We start from the raw sequence: 23333 nt of genomic DNA on the forward strand, positions 1-23333 counted from the left end.
TTTTGTGTGAAAACCGGGGATAACTGGCACTTAAGATCAGAAAAAAGTTCTTAATACTTGATGCCTTAAGATGCTGTCTGCCCAAAGCTCTGAAAGACTTTGATAGGCAATAATACTTACAATATTACTGAGTTTTGTAGAATATTTACATTTGGTAATAAAACTGGCCTGTTCAATCTCAATGTTTCCATTCTTTTTTGTTAGTAAAGAGCTACAATAATGGAGAAAGGCATAGGTAAGCTATCTTTTCCTGGGGCGGTAAGATTTTTCCCTAAGTTTACCGTAAGTATAATATTTGTAAAACCTATCATCAGGTACAGTACAACTGTCCTTAAGGGGTGAATTATTGAAACTTTATGACATTTTAAACTGTTATGCAGTTAGCTCTTAATATTTGGTCCTTGCATTTCCTGGAAATCTAAAACAACTTGAAAACCTACTTAAGTCACATAAAACTAATAAGGCCTAACAGGGGTGTCCAACCTTTTGGGGTCTCTGGGCCACACTGGAAGAAGAAGAAAAGTTGCCTTGGGCCACACATTAAATACACAAACACTAATGAAAACTGATGAGCAAGAAAAAAGGTTTTAGGTAAATTCACAATTTTGTGTGGGGCTGTATTCATAGCCATCCTGGGCTTCATGGTTGGGCACCCATGGATCTTTAGTATTTTCAGACCTTCACATACTCCTTTTTTCCAGTCACTGTCCTTCCTGAGTTCTCTAATATCATAGTCCAAATTCTGTCCGTTTTTTGGACCATAGTTAAGCCTTAACAGACTTACCCATTTTGGAGCTATATATATTGTAAGTATTACATTTTTTTTTCAATTTTTTTATTTAATTATTTTTCAAGTATAGTTTTCTTGTAAGTATTACATATTTTTGTTAAAGAACTCAAATGTATTGACCCTGACCAAGTAAGCCCAGTTGGTTAGAGCATCAAACCAATACGCCAAGGTTGTGAGTTCAATCCTCAGTGAGGGCACATACAAGAAAGACCCAACAGATGCATAAGTGGAATGACAAATTGATGTTTCCTTTTCTCTCTCCAAAAATCAATTTAAAATTTCTTTAAAAGAAGAGTGCAGGCCCTGGCTGATGGTAGCTCAGTTGATTGAGTGCAAGCCTGTGATCCAAAGGGTCGCTGGTTTGATTCCCAGGAGGGGCACATGCCTGGGGTACAGGCCAGGTGCCCAGTGGAGGATGCTTGAGAGGCAACCACATGTTGATGTTTCTCGACCTCTACTTCCCCTCTCTCTAATAATAACATCTAAAAAGTGCAGGATGTTTGAGAGGCAACCAGACATTGATGTTTCTCTACCTCTCTACTTCTCTCTAAAAATAAATAACATCTAAAAAAAAGTGCAAATGTATCAATTCTGGATTTCTGTTATAACTGGAAAGGCAGGAAGTATGCATGCATTTCTCAATGTCAGGTACATTTCTGTTCTCTCAATTTACTCTTGATAAGCATTCACTGAACAAAGTTAATTTCACCTGGGGAACTTTTCCAGTCTGTCCTTGCTATTGTCATTTATAAAAATGGAACAATTGCTCTGGCTGGTGTAGCTCAGTGGATTGAGCACGGGCCTTCGAACCAGAGGATCGCGGTTCAATTCCCAGTTGGGGCACATGCCTGGGTTGTGGGCCAGTTCACAGCAGGGGATGCAATTCCCAGCAGGGGGCACACGAGAGGCAACCATACATTGATATTTCCCTCTCCCCTTCCCCTCTAAAGATAGATAAATAAAATCTTTTAAAAAATGAGACAATTGTTTTCACATTTGTGCCTCAGCTTTTGTTCTCTGCCATCATCTGCAAGGAAATGACAGTTCTGCGGGCACAGTGAGCTGACCCATGTTCCCCTTCAATGTCTGTCAGGCTTTTAATGTCACTCAGGTCTTCCCTGCCTTCACCAAAAACAGTTGGCTGAGCTAAACTGGTTTTTCTATTTAGCACCCTGAGGTAGTACCTTGGTGGCTGCTCTTCACATAGCAGAAAAGAAAAATAGGCACTCGGGAGATTGTGGAGTAAGGGTGATAGGGAAGGGTGAGAGAATGGGAATAAAGAAGATTGGAATATATAAAAAGACTTTCAAGGTCCATCTTTTAGGTTTATAATTAATTATACAATTTCTCTGTGTTTTCCTTAGCTCTTGGGAAAGTCATTTTTTAAAATATATACAAAAGTAGATAGACTAAGAACACCGTGTATTTTTACCCAGCTTCAGCAATCACTAATTCCAGTCCAATCTTGCTTCCTTTCCACACAGTGTATTATTTCAAAGCAAGTTCTTTGGGTCAAGTTTAAAGTTGAGCCACTGTAGGAGGTGAGGCTCTTAATGAGAATAGTAGAAGAACAGAACTGAACTGGTAGAATATTCTATTTATGAATGTCTTGTGTTTAAGGCTGAATCAATACAACTATGTTCTACTTCATTCTCTAGTCCACATGCTAATAGGAACACAGGCCAGACAAAAGAATTTAAGTTTGAGGACTACAAAACTACCAGGATGAAATTTAGGAATAAGAGCACAAAGTGTGAGCCTTTGGGGAAAAAATTGTTTTTCTATCTACATTTTTGCTGCTTCCTTTCTTTTTCTTTAAATATTTGAGAGATGTGGAAGGGAGGAAGAAAAATGGAGAAAAACATCAATCTTGCATGTACCCCAACTGGTGACGGAACCTACAACCCAGGAATGTTCCCTGATTGTAATTAAACTGGTGACCTTTCGCCTTGTGAGAGGATGCCCAACCAACCAACCAAGCCATCCTGGTCAGGGCTGGCTTTCTCCTTTTGGTTGAGTTCTTGAAGGGCAAGATGCGGGCCTAGGAAAAAAGGTTCACAATCAAACTACTGGACTTCCCCCTGGCTTACACCTATGTTAAAGGGCAGCTGTCCTTATTCAATGTAGTTCAGCACAATTCATTCATGTGAAAGGTGGAGGGTTATTTGGGGCCCAAACCCAAGCTGGTAATCATTACACTGGAAGCTACAACAAAACCACTGAGAACATGTATGCTCCATAGTAATAAGCATTGCACTGGTTAAATGAATCTTCACAACAACGTATTATAGTAGGTACTACAGAAAGTAAAGGAAGGGATCTGGAAGGTAAAGCAAGATTGGGAGACCAGTTGATGTGGTTAGTACCCTCATAGCTGCTCCTTTATCTGCTCTGCCTCTTCCTAGCACTGCCCACATGTAGTTCATTGTTTGCTGTGTCACAGAGTCAGGCTTCGTAGTGTTCCTTTGGTCTGCATTTCACTTTATTACCAGCATGCCATTACTTCAGAAGCTGAATTATTTAGTAGCTCCATATTGTTGCTGTTATAAAAGTGAATGTTTGTAAGTGGGTTACAAAGCTGCTGTTACTGGAATTTGAGCCAATGTTTCACAACTAAACCCTGTGTGATAGAGTTAAACACTAAAAGAATATTATTAAAAATGTGGAACTCTCAGCCTCCTTTGTGTTTCATCCCTGTTTCTCATGGTTCCTTCCTCAGCCACCTTCTCCATCTATTCATTTGCTGGGCAAACTCATTCATTGACTTCCATACGCCTCAGCTGAGCAAGGAATGTTTAAATTCAACAATGTAATGGACATTTTCATTCAGACATTCCCCAGGCATTTAAAATTCAACATACTTCAAATAAAACTTACCTTTCTAGGTCCTTACACCAGCAACTTCTTGTGCTCTCTTTACTTCAGGAACCAGCACCACATACTGCCACGGGTCCAGGATAAACTCATGATTGCTCTCCTCGCCATGCTAGTCGCCAACATCTCGCCAGTTTTTCTTTCCCCCCTCAATATTGGACTCCTTGCATCAAATTCTCTTTTCCTTTATTGCCAGCATGCTTTTTTAAGTTAAAAACACAGACTTGATTATATGTCATTTTCTTTTTAACCACTTTATTGAGGTGTGATTGAGATACAAAACACCAAGTATTTCTGCACACAACTCGCTGAGTTGGGAGATAAGTATGCACCAGTGAAACCCTCGCCACAATCGATGCCACAAGCGTTCATCGCCTCCAAAAATGTCTTCCTGCCCTTTTTTGTATGTGTGATGAGAACACAACACAATATTAAAGCTTCCCATTTGCTGTAGGAAAAAATCCACGTCTCTGACTGCATGATATTGCATGAGCTGACTCCTATCTATGTTTTTTAGCTTTTTCCAAGGCACTCTTACCCTCATGCTCTACACTTTTTTGTACTTTTTCCAGTTTTTTTGCAGGAATGAGTGTTTTAGTCTTCGTGTCCTCTGCCTGAAACATCATTCTGCCCCATCCCCGTTACTCCTTTTCACTAACTGCTACTCAGAAACCTTATTTTTTCTGACGAAGGCCTCTTCTGACTCACTGGACTCAGTAAGATCTCCCTGTAAACAACTTCCCCATATTGTAACTCCCTTCAGGGCAGTGTGTATTGAAAGGAACCAAAGCTGCCTTTTGGGATATTGATTTTAAGCTGTTCGCAAAGAAACAAGACTCAAAGAACCGTTGGCCCTCCCCACTTCCCTGCCCCAGAGATTCAAATAGAAAAACCTGCTTCTTAATCTTAGGATGAATGCCTTAGCCTAATTTGAAGTAAGTAAGGTAAATAAGAGGGCTTTGGGCGGGGGCCAGTTAGCGAGGTCTCCCTGTGTCCCACTGTTTCTGAGTTGCCTAGAAGAATTTTTTTTGCCATGTATGTTCTGCTCTTCCTCAGTCACCTGTAAATCACCTGTTCTCACTTCTGAACTCTAATGCCTCATTTCCCCCTTTGCCCAAAATGTCCTATATACCCAATGTTGCCTGTCTTTGGAATTTTCATGCTTATGTGAATTCCCATGCACATTTTTAAGTTTCTGATTTTTCTCGTTTGTCTCTGTTAATATGACTATTAGCCCAGCTAGAACTTAGAAGGTGGGAGAAAAATTTTCTAATTTTTTTTTCAGCTCCCACAGTACCTTCCTTCCCACTGTATCCTTAGTGACTCGCCAGGGCTTGCAATATATGTGACATGTGTTGAACAAATAAATTTATATTTGTTCCTGCAGGTGAAATCTAATGTGATTCTATAGTTTTCTTTTAAAATTTTTTATAAGTTTAAATGTTATTAAAGAGTAAAATTTGTTTTTCTTTAGCATTATTTTTAAAATATTCAAAATTTGCCCTGGCTGGCGTAGCTCAGTGGATTGAGTGCGAGCCTGCGAACCAGACGATCGCGGTTCGATTCCCAGTCAGGGCACATGCCTGGGTTGCAAACCGGTTCCTTGCAGGCTAACTACCAGCAGGGGATGCACAAAAGGCAACCATACATTGATGTTTCTCTCCCTCTCTCCTTCCCGTCTAAAAATAAATAAATAAATAAAATATTTAAAAAAAAATATTCAAAATTTAACATTGTACTTATCCAAAGAGAGTTGGCTGAAACTTACCTAAGCATGATGATTTCAGCTTCTGCCATCTACTGGATATGTAGTATAGTTTCTTGGGGCCTATTCTCAGTCAAAGTGCTTATCCAGGATTTTCACAAGATTTTTAAAAATTACTTTTGAAGCCCTGGCTGGTGTAGCTCAGTGGATTGAGCACGGGCCTGTGAACCACACGATCGAGGTTAGATTCCCAGTCAGGGCACGTGCCTGGGTTGCAGGCCAGTTCCCAGCAGGGGACACACCAGAGGCAACCATACATTGATATTTCTCCCTCTCTCTCCTTCCCTTCCCCTCTAAAAGATACATTTAAAAAAAATTTTTAATTACTTTTGAATTGACATAGTTGATGCACAAGGTTTTTTTTTTTTACTGTATTAAAAAAAATCATAGCAATGTCCCTTACACATAAATTAGTTTTTAAACTATATTACATTAAAAAAACTTTTTAAAATTGGTTACACAGAAATTGTTGTTGATAAGGCATAATTTTGGTGGGAAACATTTTTCCTCCAAAATCATTGTGCTATTTTGGTTTTAAGATACCTTAAATTTAAGGTACAGCCCTGGCTGGTGTACCTCAGTGGATTGAGCACTGGCCTGCAAACCAAAGGGTCACTGGTTCGATTCCCAGTCAGGGCGCATGCCTGGGTTGCAGGCCTGCAACTACACATTGATCACACATTGATGTTTCTCTCCCTCTCTCCCCCCTTCCCCTCTGTCTAAAAATAAATAAATTATATATATATATATATATATATATATATATATATATATACATACATACATACATACACACACATGAGACCTTTAATTTGGAAGTGTAACTAGTCCCCACCAGCGCAGGTATCGATATGCCTGGTAAGTCATCTGCACTGGCTGCTCCAGGACGGTACCAAGGGTCCACCTGCTGTCTAACTGCCTTCCCTCTGTCATAAGAAAGAATTAAATCTTTTATTTACCTGTGCCCAAAAGGCCTGAGAGTAATCAATGCTAAGTGGCTTCCACTGGGGCAATCTCAATCTACAAATAGGGTTGACAGAATTAGCAAAAATAAATAAACCAAAAGGAAAAATAGGATACTCAATTTAATGGGAATTTCAGATAAATAACAAATAATTTTTAGTATAAATATGGTCCAAATGTTGCATGGGATATTTTATAGCAAAGTGTTTTATGTTTTATTTGGCAACTCTAATATAATTCAATTCAACTCAACTCACTTTCATAAATATTTGGAGGGCTTGCTCTCTGAAAGAAGAAGAAGGACTTGGTACTAAAATGGAATCTTTGCCTGGGAAAATCTCAGTTACAGGCCACTTAGTACCAATAATGCTTTGCTTTATTTATGAGTATTATTTCATATGAGAAATCTGGCTAAAAATCTTTTCCTAGAGGAGTTTTAACTCTAGGAAACCTCTACTTAAGAAAATGTCCTGGCTGGAGAAAGATTCCACCGGCTCTCCCCTACCCCTACCTCACCCCTCACCTACTTCACTCCCCAACCCCTCCACCTCCGCCCCCTGCCCAATGTATACTTGGAGCCCAGCTTTGGGGGCCATTGTGTTGGGGCTGTACTGGAGGCATGCTCCAAAGACCTGTAAGAACTTTGTGGAGTTAGCTCATGGAGGTTACTACAATGGTACCAAATCCCACAGAACTATTGAAGACTTCATGATCCAGGCTGGTGATGCAACAGGGACTGGTTAAAGTGGTACATCTACCTTTTGCAAGCGGTTCGAAGATGAACTTCACAGAGGCTGGAACTCTCACAGTGGCCAATGCAGGGACAGACACCAGTGGAAGCCAGTTCTTTGTGACCCTAGCTCCCATCCAGTGGCTTGATGGCAAACGCACCATTTTGGCCATGTGTGTCAGGGTATAGGAATGGTGTATCGAGTAGGAATTGTGGGAACAAACTCCCAGGCCCGCCCTGCGGATGATGTGAAGATCATCAAGGCATACACTTCTGGGTAGTGTTGCTGTTCTCTTGGGCACACAAGTTCTCCTGGAATGTCCCAGCAAATCAGCTTCCAGATGACCTAGAAGGGCACATAACTCTAAACTTCATTTGGCCTGGCAAATCGTGAAGCTTAGGAGGTGTTTTAGAGATGGAGGTGTGTTTTAATATGATGCTTCTTTTCTCTGAGAGCCTAAGTGGACAGAACATTTGCAGAAATGCCCATGCATGGTCATACTCAGGTTACTGCTCACTGCAGACAACCCATACTGCTCCTTCTTGTGTGTCTGATACACTTGGAACAAAATGAAGCCAACTCCATCATTTTGCTGTGCCCAACCAAACTTCTTTTTACAGAGGTTTATATTCAGTACATTGCAGTCTTTGGTGGCTGACTGCTGCAGAATTCAAAATCAAGTAGTATCTATCAGCCTTCTGAACTCTGGGCACACCCTATTTCAGTCTCCTACATTTGTTTATCCTGGGAATGTCTGCATCTCTCTACATATTTTCCTTCCCAACTAGTACATACAATACTGCTGTTTCTGACCCTTAGATATCTCACGCAAAGCCTCATTGGGTTTTTGCCAAATAAAAAACACATTCAACAGTCAAGTTTCTAAGAAGGTGTCAAATGGGGAATGGTACCATGTGATAATCAAGAAATGAATTTACTGCCCTGGCTGGTGTAGCTCAGTGGATTGAGCACAGGCCTGCGAACCACATGATCACGGTTCCATTCCCAGTCAGGGCACATGCCTGGGTTGCAGGCCAGTTGCCAACACGGGACTCACGAGAGGCAACCATACATTGCTATTTCTCTCCTTCTCTCCTTCCTTTCCCCTCTAAAGATAAATAAATTTTAAAAAAAGAAATGAATTTACTAAAAGCAAGCAGAAGCACTGACCATTTCCCCCCCAGCAAGTAGAAATCTAGTGAGTATAAGAACAGACTATAAATTCGCCTTAAAAAGCAGTATTCTCATAAAGAAGTACCACTTAAACTTTTTTAAAACATAGGATTTTAGAAGAACTAAGGGATTCTATATGTTAAGTTTTTTAGAACTCATTTTGACTTTTTTAGGGGGGTGATGAGAGAAGGAAAGTTAATACCTATGTAATACATAGAAACTTCCTTAATAAAATGCCACCGATGTTTGACAAAAATATTTAAATAGAATGCACATTGGGAAGATTACGTAGTCCAAGGCTGACTCGGTTTGTATACTTGTAGCCCTCCCAGTCAGTGGAAAAGGAAGACAGCAGACTCTTATGATGTGTGGTAATAGGGCAAATGTATTCAGGAGGCACTGAAACACAGCTTCAAATAATGAGGAACAAGTGAGGCCTGCTTGGTGGGAGCAATTACAATGTACCCTTTACCCGCCTTTTTGCAGAAAAGGTATAGGGGAAAAGCCCCATTAACCCATAGTCATAATTAGAACTAGCGACAAACTAAAACAAAATAGCCTCAAATCAAACGATAGTTCTCATGGATAGTGGAAAGTATACAACTTATCATGTTGGTCTTCTAAGCCGCACCCACAGCTAATGTTTACTATTATCAACAACTTAAGTCAGTTCTCAAAGTACTTGCCTACAGTGTGTTTTCAAAGAGTTAAAAGAATGAAGAAAAAACATGACCAAAATACAAGCTGGAATGTAAGGGCGGTAAGGGTGTTACGAGTTTTCAAAGACAAATCACATTTGGTTCAGACTTCACACAGGAGATTGAAAAATAATATAAAGGTGTTGTTAACCAATGAATAATTAAGATTTTATCACATAATAAAGATGAAGCAAAATTCCTTATCTTTAATAGAAGCAAAACTGAACTATACAAGGATTTCACATTAATCATCTCGTTACTGATGAGATGAAGCCTTTGACAGCAGAATATATTTGAAAGAGCCTTTGCCTGTATTTTTTTGGTTTCAAGTAGTTAAGTCCTCTGTAGCTTTATATTCTTCTTGTACCCTGGCAATGCATTGTGACAGAAAGCACACGATTAATTTTAAGATAGGAACCTCAAGAATCATCTTCAACTCATTTATCACAACCAGTTTGTCATCAGGACTTGTAGATTTTTACCTCCAGCAATTTTTGAGTTCACTCTCCTTGAACATTTTTATTTCTACTGTCTTATGCCAAGCTTCATCTCTTACCCAGTTTACCACAACAACCTCTTAACTTACATTTTCTAAAGACTTAACTTCTTAAAGAACATTTCATAACACTTCCTAAAACTATCCACAGCACCCAGAAGGGCTCCTCAAACTTCTAAAGGGAGCAGAAAGCATATTGTTCTTTTCAATAAAAGACCATTTGAGAAAATGTGAGGTGTTAGGATTGGTCAAGATGTGGTAAAGGGTAATAAAATGACCCTTCAAAACTTGGACTGGAAACTAGAAGCCCATGGTTTGCAGTGACAGCCACGTTATAATCAGAAGGTATCTCATGACCACGTGTCCACTAGCTATATGCATTACCATCTGGGAGCAGTTGGTCATTTGGAATTATGGGATAGCCTACGGAAATGTCAGCTATAATGCTTAATGCAAGGCAATGCCATGAACAGTTAGGATTCTGTATTTTTGAATGAAGTACATATTTTGAATAAAAAATGGCCTATTACCTCTCATATCAAAATTATACTGGTCCAGGAATAGAAGGATCCAGTCTCTTACCCTTATGTGGAGGTTTTGGGGTCAAAGCAAGAATGTGTCTACTAGGGAATACAATCACCATTCCACCGATTTCTGTCTAAAGACTGGATAATTGTCTCTTTCATATTTTCATGAGAAGCTATTTGTTCTCTTCAGCCATTACTGTATAGAAAAGGCAAATTTATAATTAAGTCCATCAGACACCTTGAGGTGATTATGAAGGAACTATAGGAGGAATGGACATCACCCTAAGACCCTTGAGTTGGAAGACAGTGGTCCTCAGTGGCCACTGTGTTGTTCTCCCATGAGGTGGAGCTCTTGCCGTAGCTTATCTGATAAGCAGGACACTGGTATCTTCTGCTCACGTCTATGGGCCCTGTCATGTTTTGGAGTTTTCAACGCCCATACGTTGTTCGCTCTGCTTTTGAACTGGGGTATTTTCTGAAAACACTGCCACGATGTTTCTTTTCTTTCTCCCTTTCTTTTATTGTTGACACTATTACTTCACGGTGTCCCTAACTCGTGCTAAATGTTGCTTGAGAGCAAGACAACATATTTGCAGGCAACCAGAGGCATAAAAAAAAAAAGTTCCTGGAACTGTTTTTGCACAGTACTGAAAACTGATAGCTTGCTCCCCAAATATCCTATCTTGACAAAGGTGCTATTAGGAGAATTTTGCTGCCTAAGAATGGTCCATTCAGAATTACCCCATGACCCCAGTGAGTTCTTATGCTTTTTTTTCTCTTGGTCTAAAATGGGCATTTTGTCAATCCCTAAATTTATTTCGAAGTACTGTTGGGGGGAAGGTCCTGGTATTTGTCTGAGAAGATCATATATAATAAAAGTGAAGGCATAAACAGTTTAACAAGTTCGAAGTATGTTCCATTGCTGTGGAATATCTAAAAGCACCTTCCCGCCTGCATAAACGATAGTATTGTTTTAAAAACTAATATCACAAAATGCAAATGTACTTGGTTAACAAGTTTGGGTGGTTAAAAACACTAAGGTCCAAGAACACACTTCTTTCTTGTGGTGGTCAAGCGGCCTACTAAACCTAAGTTCCAACCCATAATGAGTGTTCTGCTGCGCTCAGAAGGCAGGAGTCCGCGGTTCCAGTTTTATCTATAACCACGCTTACGACCTACACCCTGCTGGACCTATTCCCTTTCTGTAACCCGGGGCGGAAACGAAGGCTGGATCCGGAAGGATCTGGACAATATACTCTGCCTCCCCGCACCCAATCCCAAAAGTCGGAAAGCACGCTGGAGCTCCTACCCTTTTGGTAAGGACGTCAGGGGGAGGGGCTGCCGCAGGGCCACTAGCCTCCTAGTCTCCCGAGCCGGCAGGCAGCGCCGGCGGTGGGCGGTGCCCGAGCGTCTAGTCACCTTCCTGCCGGCGCAGGCTCGTGCGCATCAGTCTAACACGCCCGCCGCTCTGCACTCCCGGCACTCTGGTTCCCGGGCCGCCCGTGGGGGACGCGGTTGGCGGAGACACCGGAGGGGGCCGGGTCAGGAAGTGGGGGCGCGGCGGCGGTGGCTGGGAGTGGGCCCTGGGTGACCCAGGGGTTCGACGACGCGGAGGGCGGGTGATCACCGACGCGCCGAAGCCCCGGGCCCCGCAGAAGCGATGGCGGAGGAAGAAGGTGACAGGCCAGGGGCGCAAGGGGGACCCTCTGGGCTGCTGGCGGCCGCGCCGGGCGGGCGGGAAAGAGCGGGGCGAAGAAGGGAGGTGTGGAGAAATTCAGAGGAAGCGGAGTGGATGACCCCAAGTTTTGTTGGCAGAGGTGGCAAGAAAGTTTGGAATCGGGTAGGAAAAGCAAAAGCTGTTGGAGTGGTTGAGAGTGGGGGCTGTGAGCAGCGAATGCACGGGGTGGGGGGACAAAGTTTTAGAGGGTGAAGGTTTAAGCACTGAGTGCCTGTTTGAAAGTGATAGTTGTCTAACCAGATGCGCTTCATTCTGAGTGCGCTCTATAGGGGGCTTTGGATACAGACAAAATCACCGGGTGAGCGGACCCCCACGCGGAGGGTGGGGGATCTTCCCACGTTTATTCCACATCGCAAAAAAGAGGCAGCGATGTGGAATAAACGTGGGAAGGTGAATTGGGAGGGGGTGAACTAGCAGAAACTGAAGAAGGCCAAGTTCACTTACACGGTAGGTGGAGATGGCAAAAGTAGAAGGGCTAAATAGTTGGGAATTAGGAGACCAGGAGTGCTTTGAGTGTGAAAGTGGGTGAGGTGGAGAAAGCTTTTCCATGCCCCTGCAGGGCAAAGAAATTAATCCTTTTCAGCAGTATTTACTCATACAAAATGATAGATACGAGAGAAAAATGGGGCATTGGAAAGAACTTAGTGATAGCTATTATAGGAAGCATGCATGGCATAATAACAATGATACCTGTACTAGTTTCAGGAACAGATAGGTTTATATGATGGTGTCACTTGACTAAACAGTTTTCATTTTGGTGGAAAATATGACTTTACCCTATTGAATGTAGTTTTGAATATGCCGTATTTAGATTGAAGCTTTATTGAACCAAAAGTGCAAGAAGAAAGTGTAATAATCAGATGCCTGGTCTTTCTTTTACATTCATGTGATATTCGGAAATAAAATTTCTTTTGTTTCATAGCCAAAAATGTTTAGTGGAAAGCAAATTTTAAAAAGTTGATTGTATGCCCTGGCTGGTGTAGCTCAGTGAATTGGGCGTGGGCTGTGAACCAAAGGATCGCGGTTGGATTCCCAGTCAGGGCATATGCCTGGGTTGCGGGGCAAGGTCCCCAGTAGGGGCCATGTGAGAGGCATCCACACACTGATGTTTCACTCCCTCTCTTTCTCCTACCCTTCCCCCCTCTCTAAAAAGAAATAAAAATTTTTAAAAAAAGTTGATTGTAAGCAGTGTTTGCTGCTCTGCAACAACTGTCTGGTCCCTATGCTCACACTGGCTTCACATTTGCCTTCTCTCCCTTGAGTTTTCAGTGTTAAAACTGATCCAAATTTAAGACGCTCTACGTAAAAGCAGCTTCAAAAATAAAACTGGCCCTGGCTGGTGTAGCTCAGTGTATTCAGCATGGGCCTGCGAACCAAAGGATCACGGTTGGATTCCCAGTCAGGGCACAGGCCTCGGCTGCAGGACAGTTCCCAGCAGGGGACACAGGAGAAACAACCATACATTGCTATTTCTCTTCCTCTCTCCTTCCCTTCCCCTCTAAAGATAAATAAATAAAATCTTATTTTAGAAAAACTGTATGTGGTTGGTAAGGAAGAATGTCATTCCATTTGTTGCCTTGGTTTTAACTTTGGTTGCAGCATATTATTTAAAACATTTCTTGATTTTTTTCCTTTTTCTGACAAATTGCAAATCTGTGGGGGTAGGTTGATAACCTCACGTGTGTGCTTCCATGCTTAAGTTAAATCAGCGATTTTCAACCGATGTGCTGTGAGAATTTTTTTTCCAATTTTTTAATTTAATTATTTTTCAAGTACAGTTTTCTGTCTATTACTCCAATCCCATCCCACCCCCGTGCTCCCCCCTCCCTCCCATTTCCACCCTTCTCAGTTGTTGTCCATGTATCCTTTATATATGGTCCTCTAAATCCCTCCCCTATTTCCCCTTAAATTCCCTCTCCTCTCCCCTCTGGTCACTGTCAGCCTGTTAGAATTTTTAAAATATACAATACCTGACTATTTAGTTAGGAGCACTGACCTCTTTTCCTTTAGATGGTCAAATAAAAAAAATGACAATGCCAACACATTAGCTGTCCAGTGTGCGTGGGTTCAAATTATACTTAATTTTTTTGTAAGATTGAAAAAAATATATTTTTGGTGTTGCAGAATTTTAGTAATTAGTTTACGTGTGCTATGAGATGAAAAAGGTTGAAAATCTCTAAGTTAAAGCCTAGAAACATTAATCCAGGGTATTAAAAGTTTTTAATATTATATATCATATAAAATAAGAATTGTTTTAGGATATTATAGTTATACCTAATTAAATAGATATGATGTAGAATCAGTTAATAAAACCATACCATTTTGTGAAGTTTACTCATGTGATAAAAAGTGAAAAATGATTTTTGGTTATAGAATTACAGATATTTCAAAGCAATTAAGTACATCTTATATGAAACATAATGTATTGCAGTTTATTTAAAATATAGTTTTATTCAACACATTTTAAAGTTCCATAAATATTTGGGCCCCTACTATGGTAGGTACAGGGATGTAATGGTGAAGAATGAATAATTAAATTCTCAGCTATTATAATAATTCTAGTAATGATATTTATAGCAAGCATGTCTGTGTGCCAGGCATTCTGAATGTTTTACATTTATGTGATAATACTTTTTAAAATATACATGTTCTCTTGTATTCACTGTATTAAAATCAGACTAATTTTACTTGTTTCTACATGTTCTCTAAATTCCTTTTTGCTTATTAATGTTCACTTGGATCCTCTTCATTGTCCCAGTTTTTCTCTTAAGTAAATAATGTTTAGGAATCTTATCTCCCCCCAAAATGTCTTCCTTGATGATATAGAGGGTCAGGATGTATATGCTTCCTGAAAGAAATGGTAGAGCAAAGAAAGAAGTGACAACCTTGAATAGAGCAACTTCTCTTGGAAATTGCTGTGTATAAACTGGATAGGCATTTGCAAGGCTCTTTGTAGCCCTACTGTCTCATGTGCAGATCACTGGACCAGAATTCTGGTGAGTTATTTTTGTGGCTATGTTGTCATTTTCATTTAGTTTGACTTTTTCTTTGCCATGCTGAAAATATGAAGTAGTGAGAGAAAACTTGAATTCTATGCTAGAGCTTTTCTATCGGAATTAATCATCTAGTTTGTCCACTGCGTGAGCCTTTGTTATCCATTTATAGAGTCTTGGCTTTGCTTATCAATCATTAAGTTATGAGGTCAATATAAAGAAAACAAGGTGCAAGTGGCATCTAATCATATTTGTTACTTTGTGACAGGCAACAAAACTAGTTTTAGGGACCAGGTTGAAGCGATTGGTTAAAATGAATGCTGTATTTCCCAAGTTGTACTTTTTGTTTTTACAACTTAATTTCATTGAAATTGGCATGTGTTTATATCAGTGTGTGCATTTCATATGGTAATGTTTTTCCCTTTGGAAAACTTATTAAATAATATCCTAAAATGTAAGGCATTTTAGAATATAGAAAAATAAAGCATTATAGATCCTTTAAGTGTATTTATTTGTATGCACTTTATTATTATTAATATAGATTCTTGAGAGATGACTGTTAAGATTTGCGTATTTCATAAATTATTTTGGAAATTGAGATTTGGAAAATTTTTGTATAAACTGTACTTGTACAAATAAAAACCCATTTGTGTGCACAGAGAATACCTTATTAAAGTCCCTGTAATGTGACTTATTTTTTAAGGAATAAATAAAGAGAAGAAAAATTATAGCTTTTTGCAAAGAACACTTTTTTATGTGAATACCCCCTTCTCATTTTATCTTTATGTTAAATGTGTGCTTTTAGACTCTGTCTAATAAAGAAGACCTACCTAACACATTGGTCACATTCATTTGTGAACTACCTCAATGTATCTGTTAATTTGATTTCTGGAATTACCCAATTAAAATTTTTAACTCTAATACTATTAATGTGTTTAACATGCATGTGTAACTACTAAGTAAACTTCTTGTGGTTATTTTTTCCTTGTGTGCTTGCTGAATAAAATTAAAAATAATAACTTGCATCTGAAGACTTTATTTGGCTTTACATAAATCTTCATTCTTGTTGACCAATTCTAATTTTTGCTTTAACCCCAACAAAGTGAAAATTAGAGGGGCAGCATGAAGAAGGAATATAATACTAATTTTTGACTCAGATTTGTATGCAAAAAACCTCAATTCACAGTGTGGTTTTTCTACTAATGTCATTTTCTAGTGTATTCAGTAGCTTTGTTACTTAACATGACTACACAATAAACAATAATACAGAAATGGTTAAAAATTAGACTAGTCAAACTTTTTTTTACATTTTATGATTTTTAAAAAATTATTTTTCAAGTATAGTTTTCTGTCTATTACTCCCATCCCATCCCACCCTTGTGCTCATCCCTCCCTCCCATTTCCACCCTTCTCAGTTGTTGTCCATGTATCCTTTATGTATGTTCTTCTAAATCCCTAGACTAGTCAAACTTAATCCACAAAATACACAGTATTTTTTCCACTATGCCAGCATTTAAAGATATTGTGGCAAACATACGTTTACTTTGATGCTATTTTAAAGTGCATTTATTTTATTCATTTTCTACAGTCAGAGAACAATCCATTTAATTAGCAACAGTAGCTAATTCATTTTTCCTTTTTTTTTTACTCCTCTTTAGGTCCATATTTCATAGCCTAAAGTCATCACAGAAAGAAAAACTCTCCTTTATTTCTCTAAGAAGGAGATAAGTTCTTGTACCACCTTATAAACTTGACAGGACACTCTATAACTGCATAATAGCAAAGTCTACCCCATAAGAGAATTCTAAGGAAGAAGAGTAGTTACATTGAATATTGTACATTCCTGTTTAGTTTGGGATTTAGTTTACTGGCTTGAAAGTAGTTTCTGCATTACATTTTTTGTATTGGATATATCAAGAGTAGATAGTCTAATATTGGGAAATTTTCTGAGATTTCCCAAATAAAGAAATATTTATAGGCTCAGCCTATTTTCTTTTTTTTAACTTTATTTTTAGAGAGAGGGGAAGGGAGAAAGAGGGATAGAAACATTGGTCAATTACCTTTCGTACACACTCCATCCAGGGAATGAATGCACAACCCAGTCCCGGCCATTTGCCCTGACTGGGAAGTGAACTGGTGACCTTTCTACTTTGTGTGATTATGCCCATCCAACTGAGCCATACTAGTCAGGGTTCAGCCTACTTTCTCATACTTAGACCTATAAGGCTACTGAATGAAAATGACACCACAGCAATGCAAAATTCTGCAGAACTTTAAGGATCATTAAAAAAGTGAAGTATATGAGTGAGATCATGTGGTATTTGTCTTCCTCTGACTGGTTTATTTTTGCTTAGCATAATCTCCATGTCATCCATGCTGTTGCAAAGGATAAGAGTTCCTTTGTTTTTTAGAGCTGTGTAGTATTCCATTGTGTAAATGTACCATATCTTTTTTATCTACTCATCTATTGATGGGCACTTGGGCTGTTTCCAGATCTTGGCTGTTGTAAATAATGATGCTATACACATAATGGTGTATGTATTCTTTCTGAATGGTGTTTCAGGATTCTCAGGATATATTCCCAGAAGTGGGATTACTGGGTCAAACAGCAGTGTGATTTTTAGTTTTTTGAGGAAACTCCGTACTGTTTTCCACAATGGCTGCACCAGTCTGCATTCCCACCAGTAGTACACTAGGGTTCCCTTTTCTCCACATCCTCACCAGCACTTGTTTGTTGATTTATTGATGGTTGCCATTCTGGCAGGTGTGAGATAATACCTCACTGTAGTTTTAATGTGCATCTCTGTGATGATTAGTGACATTATTCATTTTTTCATATGTCTATTGGCCATTTGTATGCCTTCTTTGGAGAAGTGTCTATTCAGGTCCTTTGCCTGTTTTTTTTAATCCTCACCTGAAGACATGCTTGTTGATTTTAGGAAGAGGGGAAGGGAGAGAGAGAAAAAAATATTGATGTGAGAGAGAAACATTGATGGGCTTTTCTTTTGTATGTGCCCTCACTGGGGATCGAGTCACAACCCCGGCATGTGCTCTGACCAGGAATCCAACTCTCGACCTTTTGATGTGTGGGATGATGCTCTAAACAACTGAGCTACACTGGCCAGGGCACTTCACCCATTTTTAAATTTGGCTATTTGTATTCCTCCTGTTGGGTTGTATAAACTTTTTTTGAATAGTTCATTTTTCTGTGTATTTTGTTCCATTACCATTTATCCCCCCCTTTACCCATTCCCCCTCTACCCAACTCCACCCCCCACAATCTCTATATTGTTGTCCATGGCCATGAATTCTTTTTCTTTTTTGCTTGATTCCTCCACCTCTTTACTCCTCCACCCCATATAAGTTCTTTATATGTTTTGGTAATTAACCCCTTATTAGATGTATCATTGGTGAATATATTCTCCTATACAGTGGGTTCCATTTTCATTTTGTTGATGGTTTCTTTTGCTGTGCATAGCTTTTTAGTTGGATGTGGTCCCATTTAAAATTTTTTTTTCTCGTTTCCCTTGCCCTAGTATGGTGTGAAATCTAACAAACAAAATAAACTGATAAAATAAAACCAGAGGCATGGATACATGGAACAGACTGACAGATCTCAGAGCGGAGGACAGTGGGGGGACTGGAAGACATTAGCCAGAGAACATACATGCACATGTGCATAACCCATGGATACAGACAACAATGTGATGAATGCTGGGGGTGGGAGCTGGTGGAGGGGATCAAAGGAGAAATGGGGGGCACCAACAGTGTCAACAATAAAAAAATACAGCTTTATGATGAATTGTATTTTATATTTTCAACCCATGAATTGTGCATGTAGCTTGTAGGTAACTAGAATAATAAGCTAACTTATTATAGAATAGTTTGTTTTTCAATCATTATGGAAAAGAGTTTACTTATTTGGGGATATTTTCAAATTAGTGTCATTTCAGGAGAAGAGTTCATTAGTTTATTGATGGGACTCTGAAAGCACAAGCTGGAGGCAGAACCTATGTTGTCTTTTGGTTTGTAGGAAAAATAGTTTTGTGGTGAGTGCTCAAATTATGGAAAATGCTATCTTTGGTCTTTGTGTGACTTTTGCCTTAGTATAATAAAAGTAAATCATTTGGGATACAGACAATGATGTGATACATGTTGCAATAACTTTTCAAATATTTTAAGGACCAGCTACAGAACTGCGCCAAAGAAAAAAACCAAAGTCTTCAGAAAATAAAGACTCTGCCAAAGAAGAGAAAATTAATAACACTTCAATTCCTGAAAGAGCTCCAAAATGTAAGTCAGATTGATTGGTTGGAGTTTTAATGATACTGCAAAAATACAGTTATGCTGAGGAATGTGTTTCATATTATTTTAAATGCATAAACAGTTTTCTAATTAAGATGTGGTAATACCAGTCACCTTTCATTAGGGTTTACTGTAGAACAGTCTCTAAATCTCACTCATTTACAGCCACGCATGTGTGGCTGCAGTAGGCTGATGGAGCCTTATGTGTCACAAGGGAGCAACCCCTGTGCAGGACGTGTTTCTTATGACCAAGGGAAAGAGCAGGAGAACAGGCAGAGTCATGCAGTGCCTCTTTTTTAATTAAGTGGGTTTTTAAAATTTTTTTATTTATTTAAAAATATTCATTTCTTTTTAGAGAGAGGAGAAGGGAAGGAAAGAGGGAGAGAAACATCAATGTGTGGTTGCCTCTTGTGTGCCCCCTACTGGGGACCTGGCTCACAACCCAGGCATGTGCCTTGACTGGGAATCAAACCAGAGACCTTTTGGTTTGCAGACCAGCACTCAATCCACTGAGTCACACCAGCCAGGGCAAGTGTTTTTTCTTTTAATGAAAGCATATTTTAAATATACTAGAGAGTCTTGGTATTTTTTTTCAACTTAAAAAAAGTTTTCATTGATGTTATAGAGAAAGGAAGTGTAGGGGGTGGGGGGGGGGAGAGAGAGAGAGAGAGAGAGAGAGAGAAAGAGAAACAACTTGTTCCACACTCATCCATTCACTCATTGGTTGATTCCTGTATGTGCTTTGACCGGGAATTGAACCAGTAACCTTGGCTCATCGAGATAATGCCCTGACCAACTGAGCTAACTGGCCAGGGCCGTGTAGTGCCTCTTGAAGTTTCTGCTGAATTGGCACACTGACACTTGTATTCATATTTAATTGGCCCAAGCAAGTCATATAATCAGTCCAGAAAATGGAATGGAGAAGTAGGTATACTCTGACTACAGGGAAGCATCGCAAGTCACTAGGTAGTAGGCAGGGATGAGGAATCCTTTTATAGGAAAGGCCAGATAGTTTGCAATAATAGCAGTCTACCATATTCTGTCTTTTTGGCCATAAATATTTTCTTCTCTCTCTCAGACAAAGAATATTTGCCACCCTCACTACCCCAAGCAGACACTTACCCAGTCATAATATCAGTCTTGAAGCCCAAGGTCGTCTTGTCTATATCAGGATTCATGATGACTCACTCTGATCCAGAGACCTATTAAAATAACAAGTTATCTGTTTTGTGTCATGGGTTCCCAAGACCACCTCCATGTTCCGAGATTAGTTGAAGGACTCACAGGTCTCGGAATAGAGTCATTGATATCTATGATTATTACCACAGCTATGATTTCTTACAGTGAACAAATACATGTTCATTGATTTTATCGAGACAAGAGAGAAAGAAACATTGATTGATTGCCTCCTGTTAATGCCCCAGCCAGGAATCAAACCTGCAACCTAGGTATGTGTCCTGGCCAGGGATTGAACCTGCAGCCTCTTGGTGTATGGGGCAGTGCTCCACCCAACTGAGCCACCCAGCCTGGGCAAACAGGCCTTTCTTAGCAAAGCAGTGGCAGGCCTTCTGTGCTCATTCTTTACTGCCCATGCCCCTTTCCCAGTTCATGTTGTTGGACAGAGACCAGATAACCCAAATCCTTTCATTCAGGAAGAGGAAGAGGGGAGCACGCATGGGCCACGGGTCTACGGCAGTTCTGAAATCCTGTGCGGTAAACATGAGTTCTCCTTACTGTGAGGTAGGGAGTGTTCCTTGATTAGGCCCCGATTGTTTTCCTTGGCGGTAGCTTCCCAGTTTATTGTTCTCTGTGGCCCCACTCTCCAGAGGTTCTTCCTTTCCCGTTGTCCTCCTGAGCTGCAATATCTGAAGATGGCTTTGGAGAATATGCCATCATTAGGAGTTGAGCTTTCTCAAATTCCTTCCTGCCCATACAGGCCCATTTGTCTATATTTTCTCAAATAAGATAAAGGCAGTAGGTCGCCTACATATATAGTTCAGGGGCTAGCAGGGAGAAAACGTTTTTGGAAGCTGGAAAAATAATGATCCATATTACGCAGTGACAAAACATTTTATAAAACTTCCCTGTAAGCAAAACTTTCCTGTAGTTGTCTTAATACTAACTTTTTATTATTTCAGGTAACAATATTGCAAGATAGAATGTTATTAGAGCCTTGGTTATCAGCTGCATTTGACCACAGGAAAGAGGAATTTAGAATAGACTTGACCTATTTACAAGCAGGAATGAAAAGGAAAATTAGAGAATCCAAAATTTGGGGGACTTGTAGTGTTGAAGTTAGAACCATGTGTCTTTTTCAACCAGTAAAAAAATAAAATTGAGAAATACTTTGAGTAGCAGAGGCGGTGTAAGATGAATTACCAGTGCAATGACCAAATCAAGGGCATGGTTTTCACACAGTTTACTCAATAGTATGTGTGGGTTAAGGTAGTTTCTAATAAGTTGGATAAAGCACTCAGGGAAAAATAACAAAGGGTATGGTCACACAGAAGCTTGATAAACTCAAAATATATGTAGTTAAATCCTTGGAAGAGGCGTATGTAGGAAAAATTGTGGGTATAATTATTGGAATATGAAGTTGGTTGGGATCAAATAAGTAAAAAGCCAACAGAATTGTTCTTATCTTTGTAAAAATGAGTAATTTAATTTTAAAAAATTAAGCTATAATTGACATACAGTAAAATGCACAGTCTTAGGTGCTTAATTAAATAAATGAGCTTTGACACTTGAATACAGCTGAAAAAAGATACAGAACATTTCTATTATCCCAGAAATTTCCTTTGTATTTTTTTCCAGTAGGTTTCCTCTGTAACACACAAGACAACCAGTCTTCTGGTATTTTTCAATGTTGATTAACTGCATGTTTACAATGTCATATAAATGGAATCATAAGACATGTATACTTTTGTGTCTGGATTCTTTCACTTAGCTTAGTATGTTAACTTGTACAATGATTTTGAGATTCATTCATAATGCTGTGAATGCCTATCCCTTCTCTTCTTCTTGAACATTTGAGTAGTTTCCAGTATTTACCTATTATGAAAAACACTGCTATGAATATACAGTCTTTTTGTGGGCATCTGTTTTTATGTCTCATTCAGGGGTGTCCAACCGTTTGGTATCTCTGGGCCACGCTGGAACAAGAGTTGTCTTGGGCCAACACATTAAATACACAACACTAGTGAAAACTGATGAGCAAAAGAAAGTTTTTAAGTAAATTTACAATTTTGTGTTGGGCCACGTTCGTACCCATCCTGGGCTGCATATGGCCCACCGGCTGTGGGTTGGACATCACTGCAAGTCAGGTAAACACCTAGGAGAATTGTCAGCTGAGCTTTTGAGAGACACATAGTGTCAAAGCACTGCCAGCCTAGATGAAAAAAGACACAGCTCTTCAGGTCTTAAAATGATGTGACGTCCCTAACTTCCTTCATGCAGGAAACAGGCTCTTAGGGGAATATCTTTTTTGAGAAGGAGTGAATGTTTTTTGCCTTTGGGAGGGAAGTGAATATCTGTGATTAATGAGGCTGACCCTGGTGATATTGCTCCCAGAAATGTGCTCCCTTTGCTAAAAATGGCTAATTCCTTCCTATTGCCATGTGATTTGGAGTGTCTCTCTGAAGCAGAGACTATTTTCCTACCCCATTGTCAGGCTTATCAGTGAGATGTATCTGGGCCGAAAGAATGAGAAGGGAAGTGGCGGTGTGCTGTTCTGACCAGAAACTGTAAGAGGCGTTGTATGATTCTGCCAGCTCTCCTCTTTTCCCCTGTCATGGGAACAACATGTCCCAAATAAGGATTGATCCCGGTTTGGAACTCTGAAGAAGTTTCAAGTAGAAGATGCACAACAAATTTGAAGTCTTGGAGTTGGGTGGAAAGTTACAGCTGACCTGAAACCCACAAGTAACGAGAGTGAGAAAGAAACCTTTGTTCTGTAAGCCACTGGTAGTTTAGGGTCACTTTTTTTTCTCCCAGCAAAGCTTGACTAATAGAGTGGTCATTTAAAACATTTGGAAAAATACAGGATAAGAAAGAATATTAAACAATCCAGATATAACTACTATGAAATAGTATTTTAACTGTGTCTACAAAAATGTATTTAGGAAAGAAAATATGGAAAAAGAGAAAAGTGCAATAAAAAATATATGAATAACATGTATAAAGAGTCCATGGACATGGACAGCAGGGTGGGGAGAGGGGGGATGGGTGGGGCAGGGGAGAGCAACTGTAATTGAACAATAATAAAATTTTAAAAAATGAAT

At 39.5% G+C, this 23333-nt stretch overlaps 1 protein-coding gene across 2 annotated transcripts in view; it reads left to right on the forward strand.

Annotated features, from left to right (window-relative positions):
• The first annotated feature begins 11569 nt into the window (after nt 1-11569).
• Nucleotides 11570-23333, forward strand: part of DPY19L4 (dpy-19 like 4) — a 69967-nt gene continuing 58203 nt past the window's right edge. For both annotated transcript variants that reach the window (XM_037058751.1, XM_037058752.1), the window contains exons 1-2: nt 11570-11693; nt 18931-19041. In XM_037058751.1, the coding sequence (XP_036914646.1) occupies nt 11678-11693; nt 18931-19041 (127 nt within the window). In that variant the 5' untranslated portion in view covers nt 11570-11677. The remainder of the gene's footprint in view (nt 11694-18930; nt 19042-23333) is intronic.

The sequence above is a fragment of the Sturnira hondurensis genome, unplaced genomic scaffold, assembly GCF_014824575.4.
Source record: "Sturnira hondurensis isolate 20B ecotype Veracruz unplaced genomic scaffold, ASM1482457v3 Scaffold0010128, whole genome shotgun sequence".
In the NCBI taxonomy this organism is placed as follows: domain Eukaryota; kingdom Metazoa; phylum Chordata; class Mammalia; order Chiroptera; family Phyllostomidae; genus Sturnira; species Sturnira hondurensis.